Source organism: Myotis daubentonii, chromosome 5 (genome assembly GCF_963259705.1).
Source record: "Myotis daubentonii chromosome 5, mMyoDau2.1, whole genome shotgun sequence".
Classification (NCBI taxonomy): Eukaryota; Metazoa; Chordata; class Mammalia; order Chiroptera; family Vespertilionidae; genus Myotis; species Myotis daubentonii.
Window position 1 is genome coordinate 45333820 of NC_081844.1, and position 21145 is coordinate 45354964.

Genomic DNA, 21145 nt, shown 5'->3' on the forward strand with positions numbered 1-21145 from the left:
AACACACACATGAGTTTAAGAGCTATAGCGTAAGTGAAATATTTTACACAGGCAATTCTATAATTACTTGCCCTTTTTCTTTAAAATATTTATCTTGAGAGGATGGTAATGATAGCTATATGTAATTTCAAAAGTGTTATTATTTAAAGAATTTTAGTAACTGGTATAATTTTTTTTAAAATCTTACATTATTTGTTAAAAGAAAAAAAAATATTTTCTGTATCTTTTCAGTGGGAGGGCTATTTCTCAAGGAGCAGCTCCAAGGAGAAAAGGCAGGAACAGTCAACTTCCTTACTCTGACCTCATGCTGCTCACACCCTGACCTTGGTGCTGACCATTCTTATGGGGTTGTGTTTTCCACTTTATTGAGGTCTTGCCTGCTTAAATTTCTCATGTTCAAATTCTAAGATGACTCCTTTCTTATAAAACTTAAAATATTTGTCAAATTACAGGACTCGCACAAGTAAATGTTGGCGTTGGTCTTGTTTGTCAGAAGTGTGAGGAATGAAAAGAAAGGAAATGTTGCGTCCCATCCTTTTTCCTTAAAAAAAAGATGTTTGCAAGGACTGATCTTAAGATTTCTTCCAGATCTAAGTGCCAGTAACGTTCTCAAATAACACAGATAGCTCCCACTTTCCCATCCTCTCGGATTCTTAGAGACGGAAACATCTCTCTGTCTCAAAACTTTCGAAGCGAGGTCTTACTCTGCCCACTTATGTGGATTTTAGGGATTTTTAATTAAATGCCCTGGAAGCCTAGAAAAAGAAGTAGCTGAATTCTAGAAATTTTGCCTCTGTAATTGTGTATGCACTCATCTTTGCCATGCATATTATAAAGAAAATTTGCATTTATGTAGAAACATTCCAAGATCTTTCAACATATAGAACTTCAGTGTTTCTCGGTGGAAGGATACATTCTCTTTGGCTGCCTCCATCTGTGGAATGTGCTACATGGACCACTCCATACCGTCTCCCGGATGCCAGCACTCGTTTTTCTTCTGCAAATGATAAGCGCTAGGTGACAAGATGAACTGGACTCATGGACCTGAGAAAAAGTACATTTATTTTGCTTCTCCCAAAACCGGTTAAATGATATCAGGGCTTTAAGAAACAAAACGAAAACCTCAGAGTAACTTTTTGGCATCGTGAGGCAAAAAAGATGGTGGGCCTGCTCTCTAGCCCTTTCCTGCGTCCTAATTTCATAAACCTGAGAAGAATGAAGGGGAAGCACATTTGAGGTTTTCTTTATTGATTCTTGGGAATCTACTTGTGATAGAATATATGTATGTGTTCACTTTTTTTTCTTATGTTTAATGTGTATACTTCCTTTTTAAAAATTTTATTTTTTCCATCACCATTTATCCTTCTATGCCCTCTTCTATCTCCACCCACACCCCCTCTACCCCAACAATCACTGTTGTCCATGAATTCTCTCTTTTTCTTGCTCAATCTGTCCGCCCCCCCCCCATAATGTATATACTTCTTTGTAATGTGTATAGTTTTTTCTTTGTATACCTGCTTCCACGGGTATATTTAAAAAAAAACAACACATGGAATATCAGTTTTAATATAAAACTTTTATTCTCCAAAATACATTGCTACAGCCATGTGGATAAATGATTAGTTTTGTATAAATCATATTATAAAATGTAGTCAAGGTTTTATCTAAGCTATTTTGAGAATCTTTTTTTGGCCTTCAATGTGGCTGTAAAAAATTCTAATCTATGGTGAAGATACATTTTTAGCAATATAAGTGTACTCAAATGAAAATAATTTAATTTTTAATCACAAATTCCATTTCTCATATTAGATAGGCTGTGGCAATCACTTCAATTTTAAAAGAGTAAAACCAAGTAAGGAAAGCTGTAACTTAAGAAATCCCAAGAGTGTTTTTATGTTAGATGCTATCTAAAGAAAATCAATATTGCATTAAGTGGTGTTAAAGCTTTCATGTTGCAGGAAAGCACTTAGCTTGTCCATTTAATTAACAGTAAATTCAATAAAACAGTAAATCTCTGGAGAGTTGGTTACCGCAAAGACTAAAAGATGAACATTCTGACTTCAAATGTTTTGCTTTCCCACTTGCTTTGAAGCAATAAATTAAGCAACATGCTATTAGCAACATTTATACCTTTATTTAAATAAAAATGGCTCAGCATTTAGGATGAAGTGCCTATCTTTTATTTAATTTAAATTTTTTTAAAATTGCTTTTTTGAAAGAGAGAGAGAGAGAGAGAGAGAGACAGACTGAATTATTATTCCATTTATTGATGCATTCATTGGTTGCTTCTTGTATGTGCCCTGACAACCTTGGCTTATCAGGACGTTGCTCTAACCAATTGAGCAACCCGGCCAGGACTAAAGTGTCTACCTCTTTGTGACTCATGACGTAGCTGCATGTAGAAATGTGTTAATATAATATGAACAAGATGAAAATAGATGAGTATGCAAATGATATAGGCATATTGACTTATGATATAAATACGTTGCTGTATTTGAAAATTACAAATTTCAATTTTTCACAGAGGGAAAATTGAAACAATATTATTAAAATATATTTTTCAAATTATTGGTTGACTTATCTTTTTTCCTTTAAAATGAGCCACAACACAGTACTGAACCTGAGGACATTAAGTAATTACCTAAATGCAGCAACAAGCTCAATTTTGGCATTGTGGGAAATGGAGATAAGTATAAAACTCTTTGGTCATTTTTTTTTCCTCACCAGATTTTCTCATAAAGTTTTGTTGTTGTTGTTGTTGTTGTTGTTGTTAATCCTCCCTCGAGGATATTTTTCCATTGATCTTTAGGGAGAGTTGAAGAGAGAAGGAAAGACAGAGAGAAACATTGGAGAAACATTGATGTGAGAGAAACACATTGATTGGTTGCCTCTTATATTCACCCCAACCAGGACCCAGGTCGGGGAGGAGCCTGCAACCAAGGTAGCGTCTTTGACTGGAATCGAACCCAGGAGCCTTTGGTCTGCCAGCCAACGCTCTATCCACTGAACCAAACCAGCCAGGACTCTCATAACCTTTTTGCAACATCACCAGATGGGATCTGGGAGGGTTATGTGTTCAGGTCTTCCCTTCTCAGAAAAGAATTATCCTAAGAACTTGTCATAGGAAGAACTCCTCGTACTACTTAACCAAGTAAAATAGTCTTGGGACTCAAGCGGCTTGTAGTTTATATATTAACTTCCAATACTTCGTGTCTGTCATATTTTACATGACAATAGCAGCCCCTACAGGCAATGGGGATGAACTGATGTTTTTGCTGAGAGGCCCTGGAGGCCTCGCTCCACCCTTGCACATAAGTCTCTTACATCTCAGAACCTGGAACAAAGTATCATTCTCATGCCACCATCTCTTTGACCTTCTGTCATTATACTTCTCTGTCCCGATAACCAGGAAAGGGTCCTGGCTTTGAAGGTCTCAGTCACGCATATGATTAGCTGGGTCCACCAGGATCATGCAGGACCTCCTTCCCAATTCAGGATCCATAACCTTGATCCCATCTGCAAAATCTCCTTTGCCAGGAGAGGTATCATATTCAAAGGGATTAGGGCATGGAAACTTGGGGGAGCACCATTATTTTGCTTGCTGCACCTGGGATGTGCTTAGTGTTTTATATATATCATTTTCGTTATCTCCATTTTATCAGAAAAAATCAAGTCTTAGAAAAATTGGGTAAACTGCTATGTTACCATGAAATGATAGTGTCATGCATATATAGCTGCCCCAAACCTATAAATACGTATATCTTTGCTTTAGCCCTAACTATGTTTCTTTTTTTCTGCTTCAGTCATTCCTTTTTTTTTTTTTTACCCCACTTGTTTATTTATCTTTTCTTAAGATGCATTAACTATTAATAGCCACAGATGTTTGTTTTAATTACTCTTCTTGAGTTTCAAGTTCTCTGTGGTTCTTGCCTTACAGATGTCTCTGTGCCGCAAGGGAAGGGCGTGCTGTGTGAATGTTTACTCAGCTGATCTGCCCACTAAACTCAGATTGAACCTTCTGTCTTTATCTTGCTTTCCAGGAGTCAGCTGCCATTGTGGGAGCATTGTTTATTCATCACCATTTCCTCTTCATTGCAGAACCTCGATGCTCTGCATGACCACCTTGCTACTATCTACCCAGGCATGCGTGCACCTTCCTTTCGGTGCACTGATGCAGATAAGGGCAAAGGACTCATTCTGCACTACTACTCAGAGAGAGAAGGACTTCAGGATATTGTCATCGGAATCATTAAAACGGTAGCTCAACAAATACATGGCACTGAAATCGACATGAAGGTAATGATCAGTAATGAAGACACTTCTAAATAGAGATGGCAGAATATTAAAAGTGGTGCTCAGTGAATTTACCTTTAATTCTTGCAGCTAGTGGAACTCACCAAAGGCATATCTTATATAATAAAATCCTAATATGCAAATCGACCGAACGGTGGAATGACTGGTTGCTATGAACTGACCACCAGGGGGCAGATGCTCAACATAGAAGCTTCCCCATAGTGGTCAGTGCACTCCCACAGGCGGAGCGCTGCTCAGCCAGAAGCCGGGCTCACAGCTGGCAAGTGCAGTGGAGGTGGCGGGAACCTCTGCAGCAGCACTAAGGAGCAGCGAGCCAAGCAATAGGGAGCAGCAAGCAGGCGGGCGGTAAGGAGCGAGGTGTCCCGGACTGTGAGAGGGCACAGGCCAGGCTGAGGGACTCCACCCCCATCCCCAGTGCACGAATTTCCTGCACTGGGCCTCTAGTACTAGTATAAACCATAACACTGGCATCACCAGAAGTTTATGCTTGGCCTTGGAATGCAAGGATATATAGGAATACAGGTGATTTTTCCCCTTTGTCTCAGCAGATTTTTCTTTTTATACATTGTTTAATTTAGTTTGCATTCTCTGTGAGCACCCAGTAGCTGGGAAGCAGGAGGATATGTGACTGGCTAAGCTGTGTCCTTCAGAATACAGTGGGGCCTTGACTTATGAGTTTAATTCGTTCTGAGACCCAGCTCATTAAGGAGCTCGTTAACTCAAATTACTCTGTGAACTCAATTCAAAAAATCGGCCGAGAGACAGCTGGTATCTCAAAAAAACTCATTAGTCGGGACACTCGTAAGTCAAGGCCCCACTGTACAAAGAAAAAAAAAAATACCCTCCATAACACGGACAGTCAAATTCTATGATAATATAAAATTAGATATTATATTATTGTGCATTGTTTCTTTGTGGGGTTTTTGTCTATCCCTGAAATATCATTGGAATATCTTATTTTGTGAACTAAAAGTTTTACTTTTTTTTTTTTAAAAAAAAAAATTATATTACTTGTTGAAAGAAGCCAGGTCTCATACTTTAAAAAGGTGTTGCTATTGATAATACGAATTGTTAGTTTTAGGTGAGAATTTCAAGATATGAATGCAATCCTATATAATGAAGAGCTAATATGCTAATTAGACCAGAGGGTAAAATGACTTTCCGGAAGACCTTCCAAACGACCAGTGGGCAGGGCACAAATTTCATGCATCGGGCCTCTAGTTATGCAATAAAGAGAACCATCATTTTTCTATATTTAATCCAGACAGTCTCTTCCAGTGAGCTGCTTTTTGTGTGCTCAGCATATTCAGCCCAAAGAGCCATTTTTCAGTGGCCCCAAATTTGAGAAAAGTGGGGAGAGGAACACCCTATTTCAGCCTTATTTTTTAATGTATCCTAACCAACTTGGTATTGTAATTTTATGTACTTGCCAGTTGATGGGTAAAAGAATGACATTTCATGTATTTTTAAATATGTGCATCTATTATTTTATTTTTGTCTGCAAATATTATTTTTAACATGTTAAATAATACTACTTGTATAGTTTGTAGGTCATTCATTATAGTAATGTGCCGGGCTTAGAGGCTACGCACACCAGGATAAGAGATTGCTTTTCCTCCAATTCTACCAGAGTCTGTACAGGCTACTAGGGGACTGATAACAGATTCATAATTTTACTGTGAATAATTATTCAGTCTTTGAGTTTCATAAATGAATGTCCAGACAATGTTTTCTATTTTAGGCATGTGTAGCATTTGCACACATTAAATTTTTAAAATTAACCCTCTAAATGCAATTCTCAAAACCAGTTTCTTAGGTACTTAGGCCTTTTTAAGTAAATTGAAATGCAGACAATTAAGACCATTTTCCCCTTTGACATCCAGGTTATTCAGCAAAGAAATGAAGAATGTGATCATACTCAATTTTTAATTGAAGAAAAAGAGTCTAAAGAAGAGGATTTTTATGAAGATCTTGACAGATTTGAAGAAAATGGTACCCAGGACTCACGCATCAGCCCCTACACCTTCTGCAAAGCTTTTCCTTTCCACATAATATTTGACCGGGACCTAGTGGTCACTCAGTGTGGCAATGCCATATACAGAGTGCTTCCCCAGGTAAACGACATCCCACTTCATTGGGGACTGAGACAAAAGGCCATAAAGGAGCTATTGTTACATGTGGACATTCCTTTATTTACCTTTTTACTCTAAATTAGGTGATGTGCAGCATATTGTATATTACATAAATTGTATAAATGTGAGCATAGTATATTTAAACATAATGCTACCTTTCCTACAACAGGTTTTTTCTTTTTCTTTTTTCTATTAAAAGCGGGGCAAGTGCTGACCTGGCTGGTTTTGCTAAGTGGTTAGAGTGTCGGCCCATGGACTGAAGGGTGAAAGGTCTCAGGTTCGATTTCTGGTGAAGGGCACATACCTAGGTTGCAAGCTCATCCCTCCCTGTGCGGGAGGCAACCAAATGATGTATCTCTCTCACATGAATGTTTCTCTCTCTCTCTCTCTCTCTCTCTCTCTCTCTTTTTCCTTTCCTCCCTCCATTCTACTTTTTCTAAAATTCAATGGAGAAAATATTCTTACATGAGGATTAAAAAAATAAAGACGGCAAGTGGGAATGCTATACTTTTTAAAAATGAGATAACGGATAACTTTCTAGTAACAATCAACTTTCACTTATTTATTCATTGAATGAATATTCACTGGATATCTACTATCTGAAAATAGCTTTCAAAATCAACCTTTGACATTTTCAGGGAAAAGAAGAGAATTTTAAAAAACACTAAAAACGACAGAGCTTATCATGGGACTGGGTAGAACAAGCGTCAAAGGACAGCAGTGGAGGCCATGATGAGAATCTCGTTTGATTGGCATTATGCTCACCCAGTTGTAAAAGCCTTCCTTTCTACTCTACCAACTTTTGGAGTTGTGCATGACATGTATCCAGAAATAATTTTTACTTGTAATTAAAGAGACTTGATAGTCCAGGATTAGCCCAAATGGGATCAGGCATAAACCTATAAATCCAAAAGCCTGGGCTCTTATGCTGGCTAAGGCTCTACCTCATTATTAGCTGGGGTGTGTTACTTGGCCTCTCTCTGTCCTTGTCCCTTATAAGCAATCAGTAACTGCTTCCTATTATTATTATTATTAACTATCTCTTGATAAACTGTGTTTGATGAGGGTCTTGATATTTAAATTTCATTTTAAGCCATTGGCATTTAATAGGTCATGCTACATTTTCAAAGAGAAATTTCCATTCTCCATTGAAAATACTTCTCTTATTTTTGTGAGATTATTTTTGAATATTGGTCATCTGAATCCATATTAGGTTTTATGTTCATGAAACTATTTGATGTCCATTTAATCACCGAGTTGCATAGGTCAAGATATGAGTCCATAGTTGAGGTAACTTTCCTACAAAATAATATATTTCTGTGCTTATATACAATTGAGCTGATTAATCTAAAAATATAAAATAAACATTGTTTTAAATAGGTGTTCTTTTTCTTTTTATCTACATTTTAGCTCCAGCCTGGCACTTGCAGCCTTTTGTCTGTCTTCTCTCTGGTCCGTCCTCATATTGACATTAGTTTCCATGGGATCCTGTCACACATCAATACGGTTTTCGTATTGAGAAGCAAGGTAAGCAAGATATTGTTTTATTAAATGTGAGTAAGAAGGGTGAGTTACATACTAGAAGTGTTCTGGGGGGAAAGAAGCTATTATGCCATTCTAGAAGTTGGAGGAGGTATAGCTAGATCAGAAGCAAACCTCAAAAGGAGTCCTATTTCAAAGGAGACACTGTTGATTTTTTATTTTCCGGAGGAGTAATGAGACTGTCACCTGGTCAGCATTGACAAAAGTAAGTGTTGAGAATGCCTCGCTGGGACAACCTCGCTTCACATATTAATCCAACATCTTTTAGCCCCGGTATAGCTGCGATGTCCTATTTTAGGAGTCAGAAGAACTGATAAAGGTTTTTTTTTAAACTTCACTCACTTCCTTCAAGTGTCTGTTATTCTTGGTTCCATTTTTGTAATGGAAATAGGAGTGATAAAATATTCATTCAGTTGATAATTTAGGCAGTACCCAGATCTCACAGTTTCTGTCTTTGGGATTGATAGAGCAAAGGTGTCCTGAAGTACACACTTCATCCTTCTTACAGCCTTCCCAAAGGTCCTATGTACACATACTTTATGTATTTGGAATTATTTCCACTTGTTCTGTGAATGCAGGGGTGAGGAGTGGTGAGGCTTGTTTTTTTTTTTTGTGTGTGTGTGTGTGTGTGTGTGTGTGTGTGTGTGTGTGTGTTTAAGACAGTGTGTTATATCGGAACAATACTGGAAAATCAGAAATAATAATGGGAGCTTTAAATAAATATGTGAACAGTAGTATACCTACTGGCTTTCTGTGCTCAGAGAGAATTAACTCGGTTTTTTGCAGTGTTTGTAATGGAACCACTATGTTTACGCCCTGGCAGAACTCTGGTGAAATCTCTCCCTTGTTCTAATTGGTGCACTTATTCTCCCTTAGGGTTTGGTGGGAAATGAGGTTTATGTGTCCTTCCTTTTGCTGAATTGTTAGGTAGGGGAAAAGGCATTAGGTAACGGTTTTGTCTTGCCTTTTCAAGGAAGGATTGTTGGATGTAGAGAAATTAGAATGTGAAGATGAACTGACTGGGACTGAGATCAGCTGCTTACGTCTCAAGGGTCAAATGATCTACTTACCTGAAGCAGACAGCATACTTTTTCTGTGCTCACCAAGGTAATGCTTTTTAGGTTAATTATAATGTATATACTGGTAAGAACCCATCCTTAGCTAACAAAGGATTTCAATAGCATTTTATTCAATCATGTCTACATATTCTGAAGTGTAAGTCGATTTTATAGTGTACCTCTATCCCTTTTCCTTCTTCTCTCTCTAAAATTATCAATAAAAACAGATTTCAAAAAGACAAAAGTAGGGAACATAAACTTTATTTTTTTATTAACAACCTGCATTGGTCTAATTATGTATTTATCTGCCGTCAATATTGTTTTTTTTCTTCTGCTTCTTCCCAAGTAGAACTTTAGTAGTCGAGAGCTTCTCAATAGGAACAGTTTCTATTCATGGTGATGAAGGTTTCTATGGAAACAGAGCAGAAAATTTGGAGTCTATTTCTTAACTATCATATGCAGAAATTAGTTACATAGTGACACACATGCAGATTGTTATGTGGTACCAGTCCCTGTGTGAAAAAAGACATACTCACATTGAATTTTAAGAGATCAACTAAGAGCAGTTTTACTTCTAAAATAATTTCAAGAGAATTAGTTGAAATTTAGAAAAAATCTTGATAGTTTGACAAAATAATAAATAATTTTTTAAAAAAAATGAGACATAATTTGATTGTTTTTAACTTAGTCTGAACTTTCATGACCATTCTTTTTTTAAATACATTTTTATTGATTCAGAGAAGAAAGGAGAGGGAGAGAGAGAAACATCAATGATGAGAGAATCATTGATCAGCTCCCTCCTGCCCCTTACTGGGGATTGAGCCCACAACATGAGTATGTGCCCTTGACTGGAATTGAACCTGGGACCTTTCAGTCTGCAGGCTGACATTCTATCCACTGAGCCAATCCAGCAAGGGCCATAACCATTCATTTTTATTTTAAGCATATAATATTTTTTTTTCTCTGCTCATGGGCAGTCCTATGCGAGTTAGCAGATTATCTGGCCTCTTACCAGAAAGGTCTATTTCTGCAAGTGAGTTTTACTTACATATCCATTTTAACAAAATCTAAAGAGACCATGTGCTTCATTAGTAAATGTTTTGATCATTTTATATCTCTATGTTGGCATGCTAATTTTTGCTTTGAAATATGGACATTTCTGCTGAAAATGTATTCCAGGGGGGCATTTTAGCAATCCATCATTCTTCAGGAAAATCTCAATTATGTCATCTTAGAGAAATTATTATTGTAAATGTCCCAAAGTAATTACTTTACACCTAAAGAATTCATACCAATAATATAACCCTAAGACATTTTAACCAAAGATTAAATTTTTAAGAACATTTTTTAAAAGGCTACTTATTTACCAGGTCTACACTAAATCAATAAATATTATGTTGTTTCTAAAAATGACTTAAGTTGCAAAGATGCATAAAATTCAGCAATTAATATACTGATTCAAATAAATGAGAAACAAAAGTCAAAGAAAATAAGAGTAGATAAGAAATTAGAATCAAAAGTAAGAATAGCATATAAAAATATATGTCAGAAAGTCATCTATAATAATACAAGTGTAATATGCTAATTAGACCGGACGTCCTTCCGGATGAAGCTGTGGTGGTGGAGACCAAGCCCCTTGCACAAATTTCGTTCATCGGGCCTCTAGTAAATACATAAAATACTTGTAGAAGATGGGTCATAAATCTGGTTGTAAACTTTTAATCATCATGTCTGAAAGGAAAAAGCAACCAGTCACAGGAGTCGCAGAATCTATAGGAAGAAACGAACAAGTTTCTCAGAAGAAGCACACATATCCCTGTTAAAGAGAGTGGGGATCAATTTTTTTCATCTCTTGATAATGAGAGTAAATGTGATAATAAATCACAGCCTTGTGTTAAATACTTGAGCAGGTTGCATAGGGCGATTATCTACATTGTCTTTCAATGTAGGCTAATAGGATTAAAAGTACAATTTGGCAAAAATGCATTTTAAGTTTACTGCTCTTTGGTAGATTTTGAAATCTCTAGAAGAATGAATAATGATTCTCCTTTTTTTTCCTTCCACCCGAGAAGCTTTAGAATGTTAGGAGAGGGCAGAAGTATGCTCCCTGACAGTAATCAACATTGGTGTTGTCATGTGGGTGAGCTGGAATGATTGTGCCTCATTTCTCTGTATAACAGTGTGATGAATCTGGACGATTTGACGAGGAGAGGCCTGTATCTCAGTGACATCCCTCTGCACGATGCCACACGGGACCTCGTTCTTTTGGGGGAACAATTCAGAGAGGAATACAAACTGACCCAGGAGCTGGAAATTCTGACAGACAGACTGCAGCTCACATTAAGAGCACTGGAAGATGAAAAGAAAAAGACAGACACGTAAGCCTGTAACTTTGCACGACTGCTAGGCATACAGTGACTCTACTACAGTGAAGATCAATAGTCAGACTAAAAAGGCATGAGAGCCATTATAGCTCCAGAGTAGTAGATAAACTCTGCCATATCACTTAAAATGAAATTATGCATACAGAAATAAATCAGTCTCAATGGTGGTGGGAATATGTCTTCTATTTTTACAAATCAAGCTGAAAGAATAAATGCCAATACATCTCTCTGAAAATTATTACAATAATTCAGATGTTTGAAATCCAACTATCATTCATTCTTTCCTTTATACAAGAAATATATTTTGAGCATCCTCTGTGCGCCAAGGGCTGGCCAAGTTCTGAGGGTTACACTGCACACAGAACTTAGAGTTGGCCATTATATTTTAAAAGATTTCTTTTCTTGGACTGAATTAGTTTAGGAATTGGCTGATATGAATCTGACAGATTGTAATGTCCTCTGTAATGACAACAATTATATTTGTAAAGGCAAACATTATCAAAAAATGGAAGTATAAGGCTATAATTATTTTTCTATGAATGGTAGATGAAATTATGAAATTTTGGGCAAGTAGCATTAAAGTAGTAGTTCATTTTCAGTAATTCACTTAAATACACATCAGGCATACTACTTGGCCTTGCTTGCCTATAATAATGAAAGGCACTAAGTCACTGATGTTCATAAGATATTTTACCCAGGGCCTTGTATGTTCATTTTAATGTTTATATAACAGGAAGATATCTTGTTGGAGAATTGATCTCCTCTGTCTTACTTCCATATGAGCTTTTACTCTACCTGAGCACTTACAATCTTGGTTACAACATCACTTTCTATGCTTTTTTTTTTTTTTTTGCATTGATAAATGTGTAGTTGCCCATGGATGGATCCTGTGCCCACACATAAAAACATCAGTTAGCTATTTATTCATAGCATGGATGAAACAGAGAACGCCATTTAATGCTTGTATTTTTCCACAGCTTCTTAATGCATTGTCTTGGCCCTTGTATAATGCAGGTGAAAGCTGTGTTTGTTTGTTTGTTTGTTTGTTTGTTTATTTATTTATTTATTTATTTATTTATTTATTGAGACCACTTAACATTCCTCACAGTCCTAAACCGAACCCCTTAATCTATTCGTGTATTTTGAAAAATTCAGAAAATATATAGGACAGACAGTTCACATTCCTTCCACTGCTTGAAAAATAACTCAAACTGTATGTTTTATTGGTCTGTGGTACAACTTTATCCATGAAAAACATAAAATTTTGTGGAGCACGTAAGACAGTCCTTAGGACAAAGATTCAAAGTCAAGTTAGTATTCTGCTCTGGCTGTTATATTAGAAAAACACCCAGGTTTAGTATTTTCATTTTTTATAGACATTTGTTTCTCTAGGTGATTTAATTATAAACCCTTTTACTGTTTCTTTTCTTTAAAGCCAAGTAGTCCTACTGTTCACATTTAATATTCAAATATAGATTTAAAATAGTTTATGAAATTTTCTCTGTTTGAAAGTTAAAAATGAAAGACTGGGGAAATTCCACTAAAGCTAGGAAAAATAATGTGCACGCAGCTCCATGTTGTACATTCAATGTCACACGTTATGCCCTCTGACTACAGAGAAGAAAAAGGAAGGAGGCTTCATTTTTCCCTCTGAGCCCTCATGCCGAGTCCTCAGTCTCCCTGCTTTCTGTTTCTTTCCCTGTAAATTCATCAGAGATCACCCTTCTCCTGTTGTGTTTGCCACACTTGTCCCCTCAGTAGGGTCCCTGAGGCCATTGCTGCAGTCTCAGTGTCGACTAGAGAAACAAAATATTTTCTTGTCTAGACCAAGGTCCACCTGTTTCTTCCACAGAAGAGTGAGGGATGAAGGCGATTGGAGGAAATCTGCTCCTCTCAATATTGCTTTACAACAATTGAAATCAGTTTCTCATTCCGGAGAGATAAGCATGCTCCCCGTGTGCTAGTCATGCCGTGTTTTCAGGGCTGGTAGTGACAACTTCCATACGGTGACTATCCTAACAGCAGAGTCAGAACACAGGCCTAGAAATGAAAACTGACTTTTCTTTGTTTGGTCTGGTGTTTGTTTGGCTTATTTTGATCTGGTTTGCGTTGGTTTGGCCTTGGGGAATTGTATGTAATTCAAATCAGACAAATGATTTATACTGTCTGTATGTCTTGTTTTGACATAAAAGCAGCTAACATTTGATGCTAGCTATAGAGGTTTCCCTATGAGAAGCCAGGACTTCACAGAGCAAATGATACCAATGTTCTATGAAATGGTAAATAGAAGCACTAAACCTAGTCCCAGCATTCCTTACTACGGCTTTTTCCTGATCCCACTGAACAGGTTGCTGTACTCCGTCCTTCCTCAATCTGTTGCCAATGAGCTGAGACACAAGCGTCCGGTGCCTGCTAAAAGATATGACAATGTGACCATCCTCTTCAGTGGCATCGTGGGCTTCAACGCCTTCTGTAGCAAGCATGCCTCTGGGGAAGGGGCCATGAAGATTGTCAACCTCCTCAATGACCTCTACACCAGATTTGACACACTGACTGATTCCAGGAAAAATCCATTTGTGTACAAGGCAAGTCCTGACCTTATGGCGATGCGGTGCTGTCAGACCCTGCCCTCTAGGGGCACTCCATTCAGTTCTCTGAGTGTAGCCACCGTAGATAGGAAACCTCCACGTGTCCCATACTTATCATTACCTTAAGTAATCACCTCTGGCTGTAAAGCTGGCATGTCAAACTCAAAGGCTAACTCGGGCCAAATACACCAGGCATGTGGCCCGCAGGCCACAAGTTTGACATGCTTGCTATAAAGCATTCTCTTTCTTGTACCAACATGCATGGAGCAGATGATTCCCTAGTTAAAACGTAATCTTCAGCAGCTTTTTGCACTCACTGAACAAATCTGAGCACACGGAATATAAACGTAGCACTCGTTTTTGTGCTCTGGACGAGACATTTTTGCTGAAATGTATAAATGTTTTATACGGGAAAGAAGTCCTGCAGCATGAGAAGTGTGCTGGAAGTTTAGACAGCACCAACCTGAAGATAAACATTCATGCGGCATTGCTGCCCTTGGTTTCAATGAGAAGCAATGATAATATTGGAAAAATGAAGTCAGTGGAATATTGCTTCGTAAAGGAAAGAATGTTAACTAAGCCATCCACTGGCATCTGGAGTCATATAAGTGCCTTGAGAACTATTTATTTTATAGTTGTTTTCTGAGCTTTAGTGTAACACTTGGTGAGCAAATCATAAAAATAAATGGTTAAGGACCAGGATAAATCATTGAACTTCAGGCAGTGGCTCTTGTGCTGTTAAACTTTCACTGCTTGGATATGTTTGTGGGGGAGAGGGAATAAGGCAATACATTGTTTTACTGAATTATAAGGGTATCTGAGGTGCAAAATCAGGACTTACAAGAGGAAAAATAATGCTGTGTCTACACCTGCCTATAATCAAAGACCTCAAATGCCATGTGTATACATTTCAAACAATGACAAAGTTTCAGGTGGCTGTTGTTAAAGTTTTTACAGAACTAAGTGGGAGGAGAGTTTAAAGTTACTGATAGCCTTGGACAAGTAATTTTTTGTAGAAGGATAGCAAATGAAGCGGTCATATTTATGCTACCCAATAAACATCTGACTGTCTGTGCTATGTTAGGTGGAGACTGTTGGCGATAAGTATATGACAGTGAGTGGTTTGCCAGAGCCGTGCATCCACCATGCACGATCCATTTGCCACCTGGCCTTGGACATGATGGAAATTGCTGGCCAAGTTCAAGTAGATGGTGAATCTGTTCAGGTTAGTGAATAAAATAGATATCACACTAATGGTAGTGAGCCTCTGTAGACAACCAATTCATGTTCTTGATCAGTCACAAAATTATGTACAAGGACGGGTATCTTCACAGCAAAGACTGAAATATTTTAAAGAATCCATTGTATTACATTTTTTCATAGAGATGACAAATCTCTCCACTTATCTGAAATTACTTAGTCTACCCCATGTACTGACAGTTATGAAAATGAAATAAAACCTCCTGTCCCTTCTGGTTTTTGGTGGTGTTTTTTTTTTCATTTTTCTTAAAATCTCTTTCTTGTGTCTCATAAGTTGCCAGAGTCATATCTTCGAAATCTTAAGTCTTTAGAAAAGGAATGTTTCTCTTGGGAGATGGATTTTGTGAGCGTTTTTATTTTTGTCCGTCATACATTTGGAGTTCTTCTAGGAAATTCTTATGATTTTTGTATAGTGACTCTACATTATTCCATAACACAAAATAAATAAATATTAGTGTGTTAGTGATTAAAGTTACTGAAGCAAAGCTTTGATTCCCGCAGATAACAATAGGGATACACACTGGCGAGGTGGTCACAGGAGTCATAGGGCAGAGGATGCCTCGCTACTGTCTTTTTGGAAATACTGTCAACCTCACAAGCAGGACAGAAACCACGGGAGAAAAAGGAAAAATAAATGTGTCTGAATATACATACAGGTAAGAGAACACGTCTTGGTATTTACTGATTTGAAAGGAAAATGTCTGTTTGAGTGTGGTTTAACTTTCTGAGTGAATTTGTTTATCGTTAAGCAGTTATCATCGTCACTCTTAGGATTGTTTAATTTGTATCAAGACTGCGTCATGACTCTCACTTTAAATGTTTGCATATCATCTCAGAAATTCCTAATATGATCATTGCTCCTAAAATCTTGAACTACGTTTCAGCACAATTTTAGTGTGTGGTCCTTGCTGTCTCTATAGCTTTGGTGCATGCCACGCTCTCTCTCCATGCAACCATATTCCCTAATTCTCTTCCTACTCTCTGTTCGCTGTCTTTCAGATGTCTTATGACACCAGAAAATTCAGACCCCCAGTTCCTCTTGGAGCACAGAGGCCCAGTGTCCATGAAGGGCAAGAAAGAACCAATGCAAGTTTGGTTTCTATCCAGAAAAAATACAGGGACAGAGGTATGACTAATCAGAGCCTAATTCTTTTTCAAGACAGTTTATAAAAATGGGGAGTTAAGGCTTAATCACTGAAAACATGTTTCATTTGAAAAGAATTCTTGTTTCCGGAATTAAACTTTTAAGTAAAGCAGCCAAAGTACTGCACTGCCAATGAGCCAGTTAGACAAGTAAATACGGCGTGTCCCCCCGGAATGTATGCACACTTTAACAGCTGATAGCTCAATTTTGAAAATGAAATGTATTTTAATAAACACTGCCTTTATAATTATTCAAAATCTGTGTATACATTTTGGGGGCCACCCTATACTTCTTAAGGGATACTTTGTGGTTGCTGGCTTTTGAAATTAAAACCCAAATCACTGGATGGCGAAGCCCTGATTTTTTGTTCTTGCTCTGTCATCTGGCTCAAACACAACTGAGGTGCGTGGGTTGTGAAGGGAATCCCCTGGCCTTGTTTCCTCAACTCAGGGAAGGGAAAGGGGAATCGAACAGTGACCTCTTGGTTCATAGGTCAATGCTCACCACTGAGCAACACCAACTGGGCAACCATGAGGTTTTAGATCGTTCTAAGGGCCAAAGATCTCCCTGTAACTGTTTGGGGAATCTTTGGCAATTCTGGTCCCTTGGGTGTGTTACCTATAGAGAAGAGTGATTTATAATTTTCCAGAATGTAAATGATTTTGTAGGAAAGCTTTAGGTTCGTGCTAGCGCTGTGGTTGTCTTCCCGCCAGAACCCACGTGCTGGAGCGGACCTCAGAACACTGGCCCCAGAGCTGAAATCCCATGACTGCCAGTGAACTGGCACACATGCAGGCCAAGCCCAGCCTTTCCCACTCGCAGTGTGTGGCATCAGAAACTAGTTGGACACTCTGTTCCCCTATTGCTGTATTGGTTCTGTAGAGGGGGTGAGACTACTTGATTACATTTCTTTTCCTATATGTATACATCCCCTGAAAATGCTTTTAGCATATAACGAGTCCTGAAAGGAATGGAATGACGAGTTTTAAAATATTTATCTGTATCCTCTTTCAGCTGTTTTTACTTTAAATAACTTACTTCTGGGGTTGGCATGCTTACTGATATTTTCTGATACGTTTAACTGTACCTCGAGTGTTGGTCCTTGTAGTTGGGTGGCCCTCTCTCACCCAGAGTTATGGTGGGAATGAATGTCTTAGAAAAACGGTAGACAGGAATGCAGGTCCCACTCTTACAGGAAACGATTGTTTTGAAGGGTGCTGTCAGCTTTATCATCACTGACAATGAATCCCTTGTGTCTCCCCCTTCCCAAGGAAACAAACCAGGATGATAACTGAATCTTGGACTGCGGGAGGAAGACGGGGATTAGGTTCCGGTTATCCCCTAACATCTGGCAAGCCTAGGAGCAGCTGTTACCGATGGATACAAATTCTTGTTTTTGTCGTTTTCAGTGATCCCAAGCCTATCTCTTAGGTATATCTTTCACTACTCATTACTCAACTTTCGCTCTGCTTTGGATTCTTTTCAAGGTTTAATACATGATCTAAAGTTTGGCTTAAATGTGGATGATATGTGCTTCGTGTGTCTTAAAATCTACTACAAGCATTACTCAACATGGTAATTTGAAAGTAGTAGACACCCAATATGTATTTGTTGAATTTAGTTAAATGAAACTGAACAGTATTTGGCCTTGTGTATACAGATCATGGTTGACCAAATCTGTCTCATGCTTCATATATATGTATATGTATATTTTAATGACTATAACATATAACAAACTTTATATCATGATGGTGTATAGCATTATAGGAATCGTTTTCTAAAGGAGTGGATTGTAAGTTTTAGGGAGAAAAAAAATGATTTATTTTCAGACTCCCAAAGTAATAATTAGTATATCATGCTAAGAAAATAGGGACTATTTTGAAGTGTGTCAATTTCCCTTCAGAAATATAGAACACACATGTCTTTTGTTAAAATATTTGGTTGCTTATTCAAATCATGTGGCAATTATAATTCCTGTAAAATGCTATTGTTTGTATTGTATTGTATTAAATCTCATTAACTACACTCAGTGGTCACAGAAAACTGCACTCTTCCCCCGTGAGCTATTACATTAGCTTGGGATACAGGTTCAGGACTCTAACCACTTCCAAGAATACAACTGGGACACTCTGTCAATCAGAGCCATTCCTGGCCTTTTATTCTCAGAAGTGAACTTCTTTTTCTTAGTTCAGAAGGATGTGATTATATCTAGGGCATCATGTTCAGATAACTTAGTTTAATTGCAACAACCAATGCATTCCTATTGGAATAATTGGTCTGTTCTTAAATGTCTCCATAATTTATTAATATCTATCTTTACAAAATATAGTGCAATTACTTTTGTGTAAAAATGTTTGTCTTTAAATTTAGTATTTCATATCAACACATCGATATATGTATAGACGTTCCATGTTAATGTATAAAAGAATCTGCAATAAATTATTTTTTCCACTTGTCTCTTGACAGTTTTTACATCAACATACGTGATATGAATGTTGTCACTTTATTAATGCTATTTTTGTACTTAGATTTTATGATTTTACTATTATAAATGTAAAATCAATTTAGACTCATTGCTGTTATAAAGTTCAATGCTCCTCTTAGGCATATTCTAAAATGTGATTTTTCTTTAGAACTGACAAAATGACAGAAACAAGACTAGTTCTGGCAAGGGAGGTGGAGGAGGGAAGGAATATACAGATTAATATGCAATGACAGCAGCTCTTGAAGTGCTCACAGTCTTTTAGGAATGAAAGACACATATACAAATAATAAAAAAAGTGTGATATTTGTAGTGATAAAACATACTCAAGATAAGGAAAAGACTACATAGAGAAGGAGAGGGGAGAGGGACAACAGAGTGGGGTGAGAAGGTAGGGAGGCCAGTTGGATTTTATGGAGCTCTAGTTTAAAGACGAATTAGTGCCATGGAAGTAAAGACCTGCATCTCTTCGTAGCTGTGGATGAAAAAGGGGCCACATACTAAACCTGTCAAGCTCAGGGAAGGCATGGCAGGCCTCATAAACTCAGAGACTGAAATTAACCACATTGGATGGTCTGAACATAAAAATTCCTAACTAAAGGCAGGGCATGGAGGGTAGTCACGTCTTAGGCCTGTAGCTTCTTTGACAAAGTTCTGTCTTTATCAAAGGTTTGTATACTGCGTTTTTGCATCTAAGATAACATACCTTTGAAATGTCAGAGTAATCTTTTCCTGATCCTCGGGGCACACCCACCTCACCAGAGCAAGAGGCCACAGAACCCCTCATTGTTATCTTGTTCCTAGAATACCACCCCCATGTGCTGTAAATGTTCAGTTAAGTATCCTGTACCCACCGTGTAAAAGAAGTGTTTGTCTCTCCATTTTACTTTTTATCCAACCCCAGTGATTGCTTTGCTTTGCTTTCTCCTGCCTCCCTAATCTACCACCAATGGATTTCATGTATCCTTCCTAAATCTCCTCCTTTGATTCTAATGTATAAAATAAGTTGCAAATAGCCATTCTCCGAGTGTTTTCCCAGTTCCTTGAAATTTTGCTTCCCAGCAACTGTGGTCATTTTGACTCAAATAAACTCTTGTTAAGACATTTTCTTAAACTGGATGCTCTTTGGTCCACATGGCCTACACGCAGTGTCTATAGTTTCCTGTGTAACTCTCATATGCAGATGTATTCTATGCATCAAGTTTGCTTTGCATGAGGCCATCTTCCTAATTCCAAAGTTTAGTGAATACCAATCATTGGCCCCAATAACTACTGCATGCAGGCTTTTTAAAAAAGTATTATTCTCTGTTTATTGTTTCTGTGAAATTTGTTCCCAAACATTTTTGTGTGTGAATATTTGAAAACATAAAGAAAAGTTAAAGGAATTGCACAGGGTACAACCATACACCTGCCACTAGATTTTATAATTATTAAAAATTCACTGCATTCTGACAATTTCATTTTCTAGCTTTCTCTAGTCTGCTATATTCAAAAATTTTTGAGATACAGTTCAGATACTCTCAAAAATCACTTTTTTAAGGTGTCCAATTCAATGGTTTTAGTATATTCACAGGGTTGTACAACCACCTAATTACAGAATATTGGCATTATCTTAAAATTACATCCTATACACATTACCAGTCACTCCAAGTTAACCGCTTCCCTCAGCCCCTGACACCCACTAATCTACTTTCTGTCCCTAGAATTTGTCTTTTCTGAAGATTTTATATTGTGATATTGTCACTTGTAACAAATTATAATATATTTGGTCTTCCTGTCTCATTTTCTGACACGAGTTTCTAAAGCCCCTGGAATTTCCTAAGTGGTGAAAATGACAAAGATTTATTTTGTTATATTAATGATGACTTTTGGCATGCACCTAAGAATGGGGGCTGGTTTCCAGCGGAGCCACTCTTGTGTTTAGAAGGTTGGAACTTTCAGTCTTCTCAACCCCAGCCTCTGACCTCCAAGGCGGGGAGAGAGGTTGGAGGCTAAACCCATTACCAATGGCCAGTGATCTAATCAATCATATATGTGCAATGATCCTATATAATAAAAGGCTAATATGCAAATCGACCAAAAGGCAGAACAACCAGTTGCTATAATGCACACTGACCACTAGGGGGCAGATGCTCAATGCAGGAGCTGCCCCCTGGTGGTCAGTGCACTCCCAAAGAGGGAGCATGGCTCACCCAGAGGTGGGGAGCTTGCCTAAGCCGGCAGTCAGATATCCCCCGAGGA

The 21145-nt window shown here is 37.8% G+C and overlaps 1 protein-coding gene across 1 annotated transcript in view; it reads left to right on the top strand.

The window, feature by feature from the left end:
• Positions 1-18877, top strand: part of GUCY1B1 (guanylate cyclase 1 soluble subunit beta 1) — a 44082-nt gene extending 25205 nt beyond the window's left edge. The window contains exons 5-14 of the mRNA XM_059697697.1: positions 4099-4296; positions 6198-6428; positions 7857-7973; positions 8962-9095; positions 11227-11424; positions 13778-14015; positions 15103-15243; positions 15780-15934; positions 16278-16404; positions 17694-18877. Coding sequence (XP_059553680.1) covers positions 4099-4296; positions 6198-6428; positions 7857-7973; positions 8962-9095; positions 11227-11424; positions 13778-14015; positions 15103-15243; positions 15780-15934; positions 16278-16404; positions 17694-17717 — 1563 coding nt within the window. The 3' untranslated portion in view covers positions 17718-18877. The remainder of the gene's footprint in view (positions 1-4098; positions 4297-6197; positions 6429-7856; positions 7974-8961; positions 9096-11226; positions 11425-13777; positions 14016-15102; positions 15244-15779; positions 15935-16277; positions 16405-17693) is intronic.
• The last annotated feature ends 2268 nt before the right edge of the window (positions 18878-21145 follow it).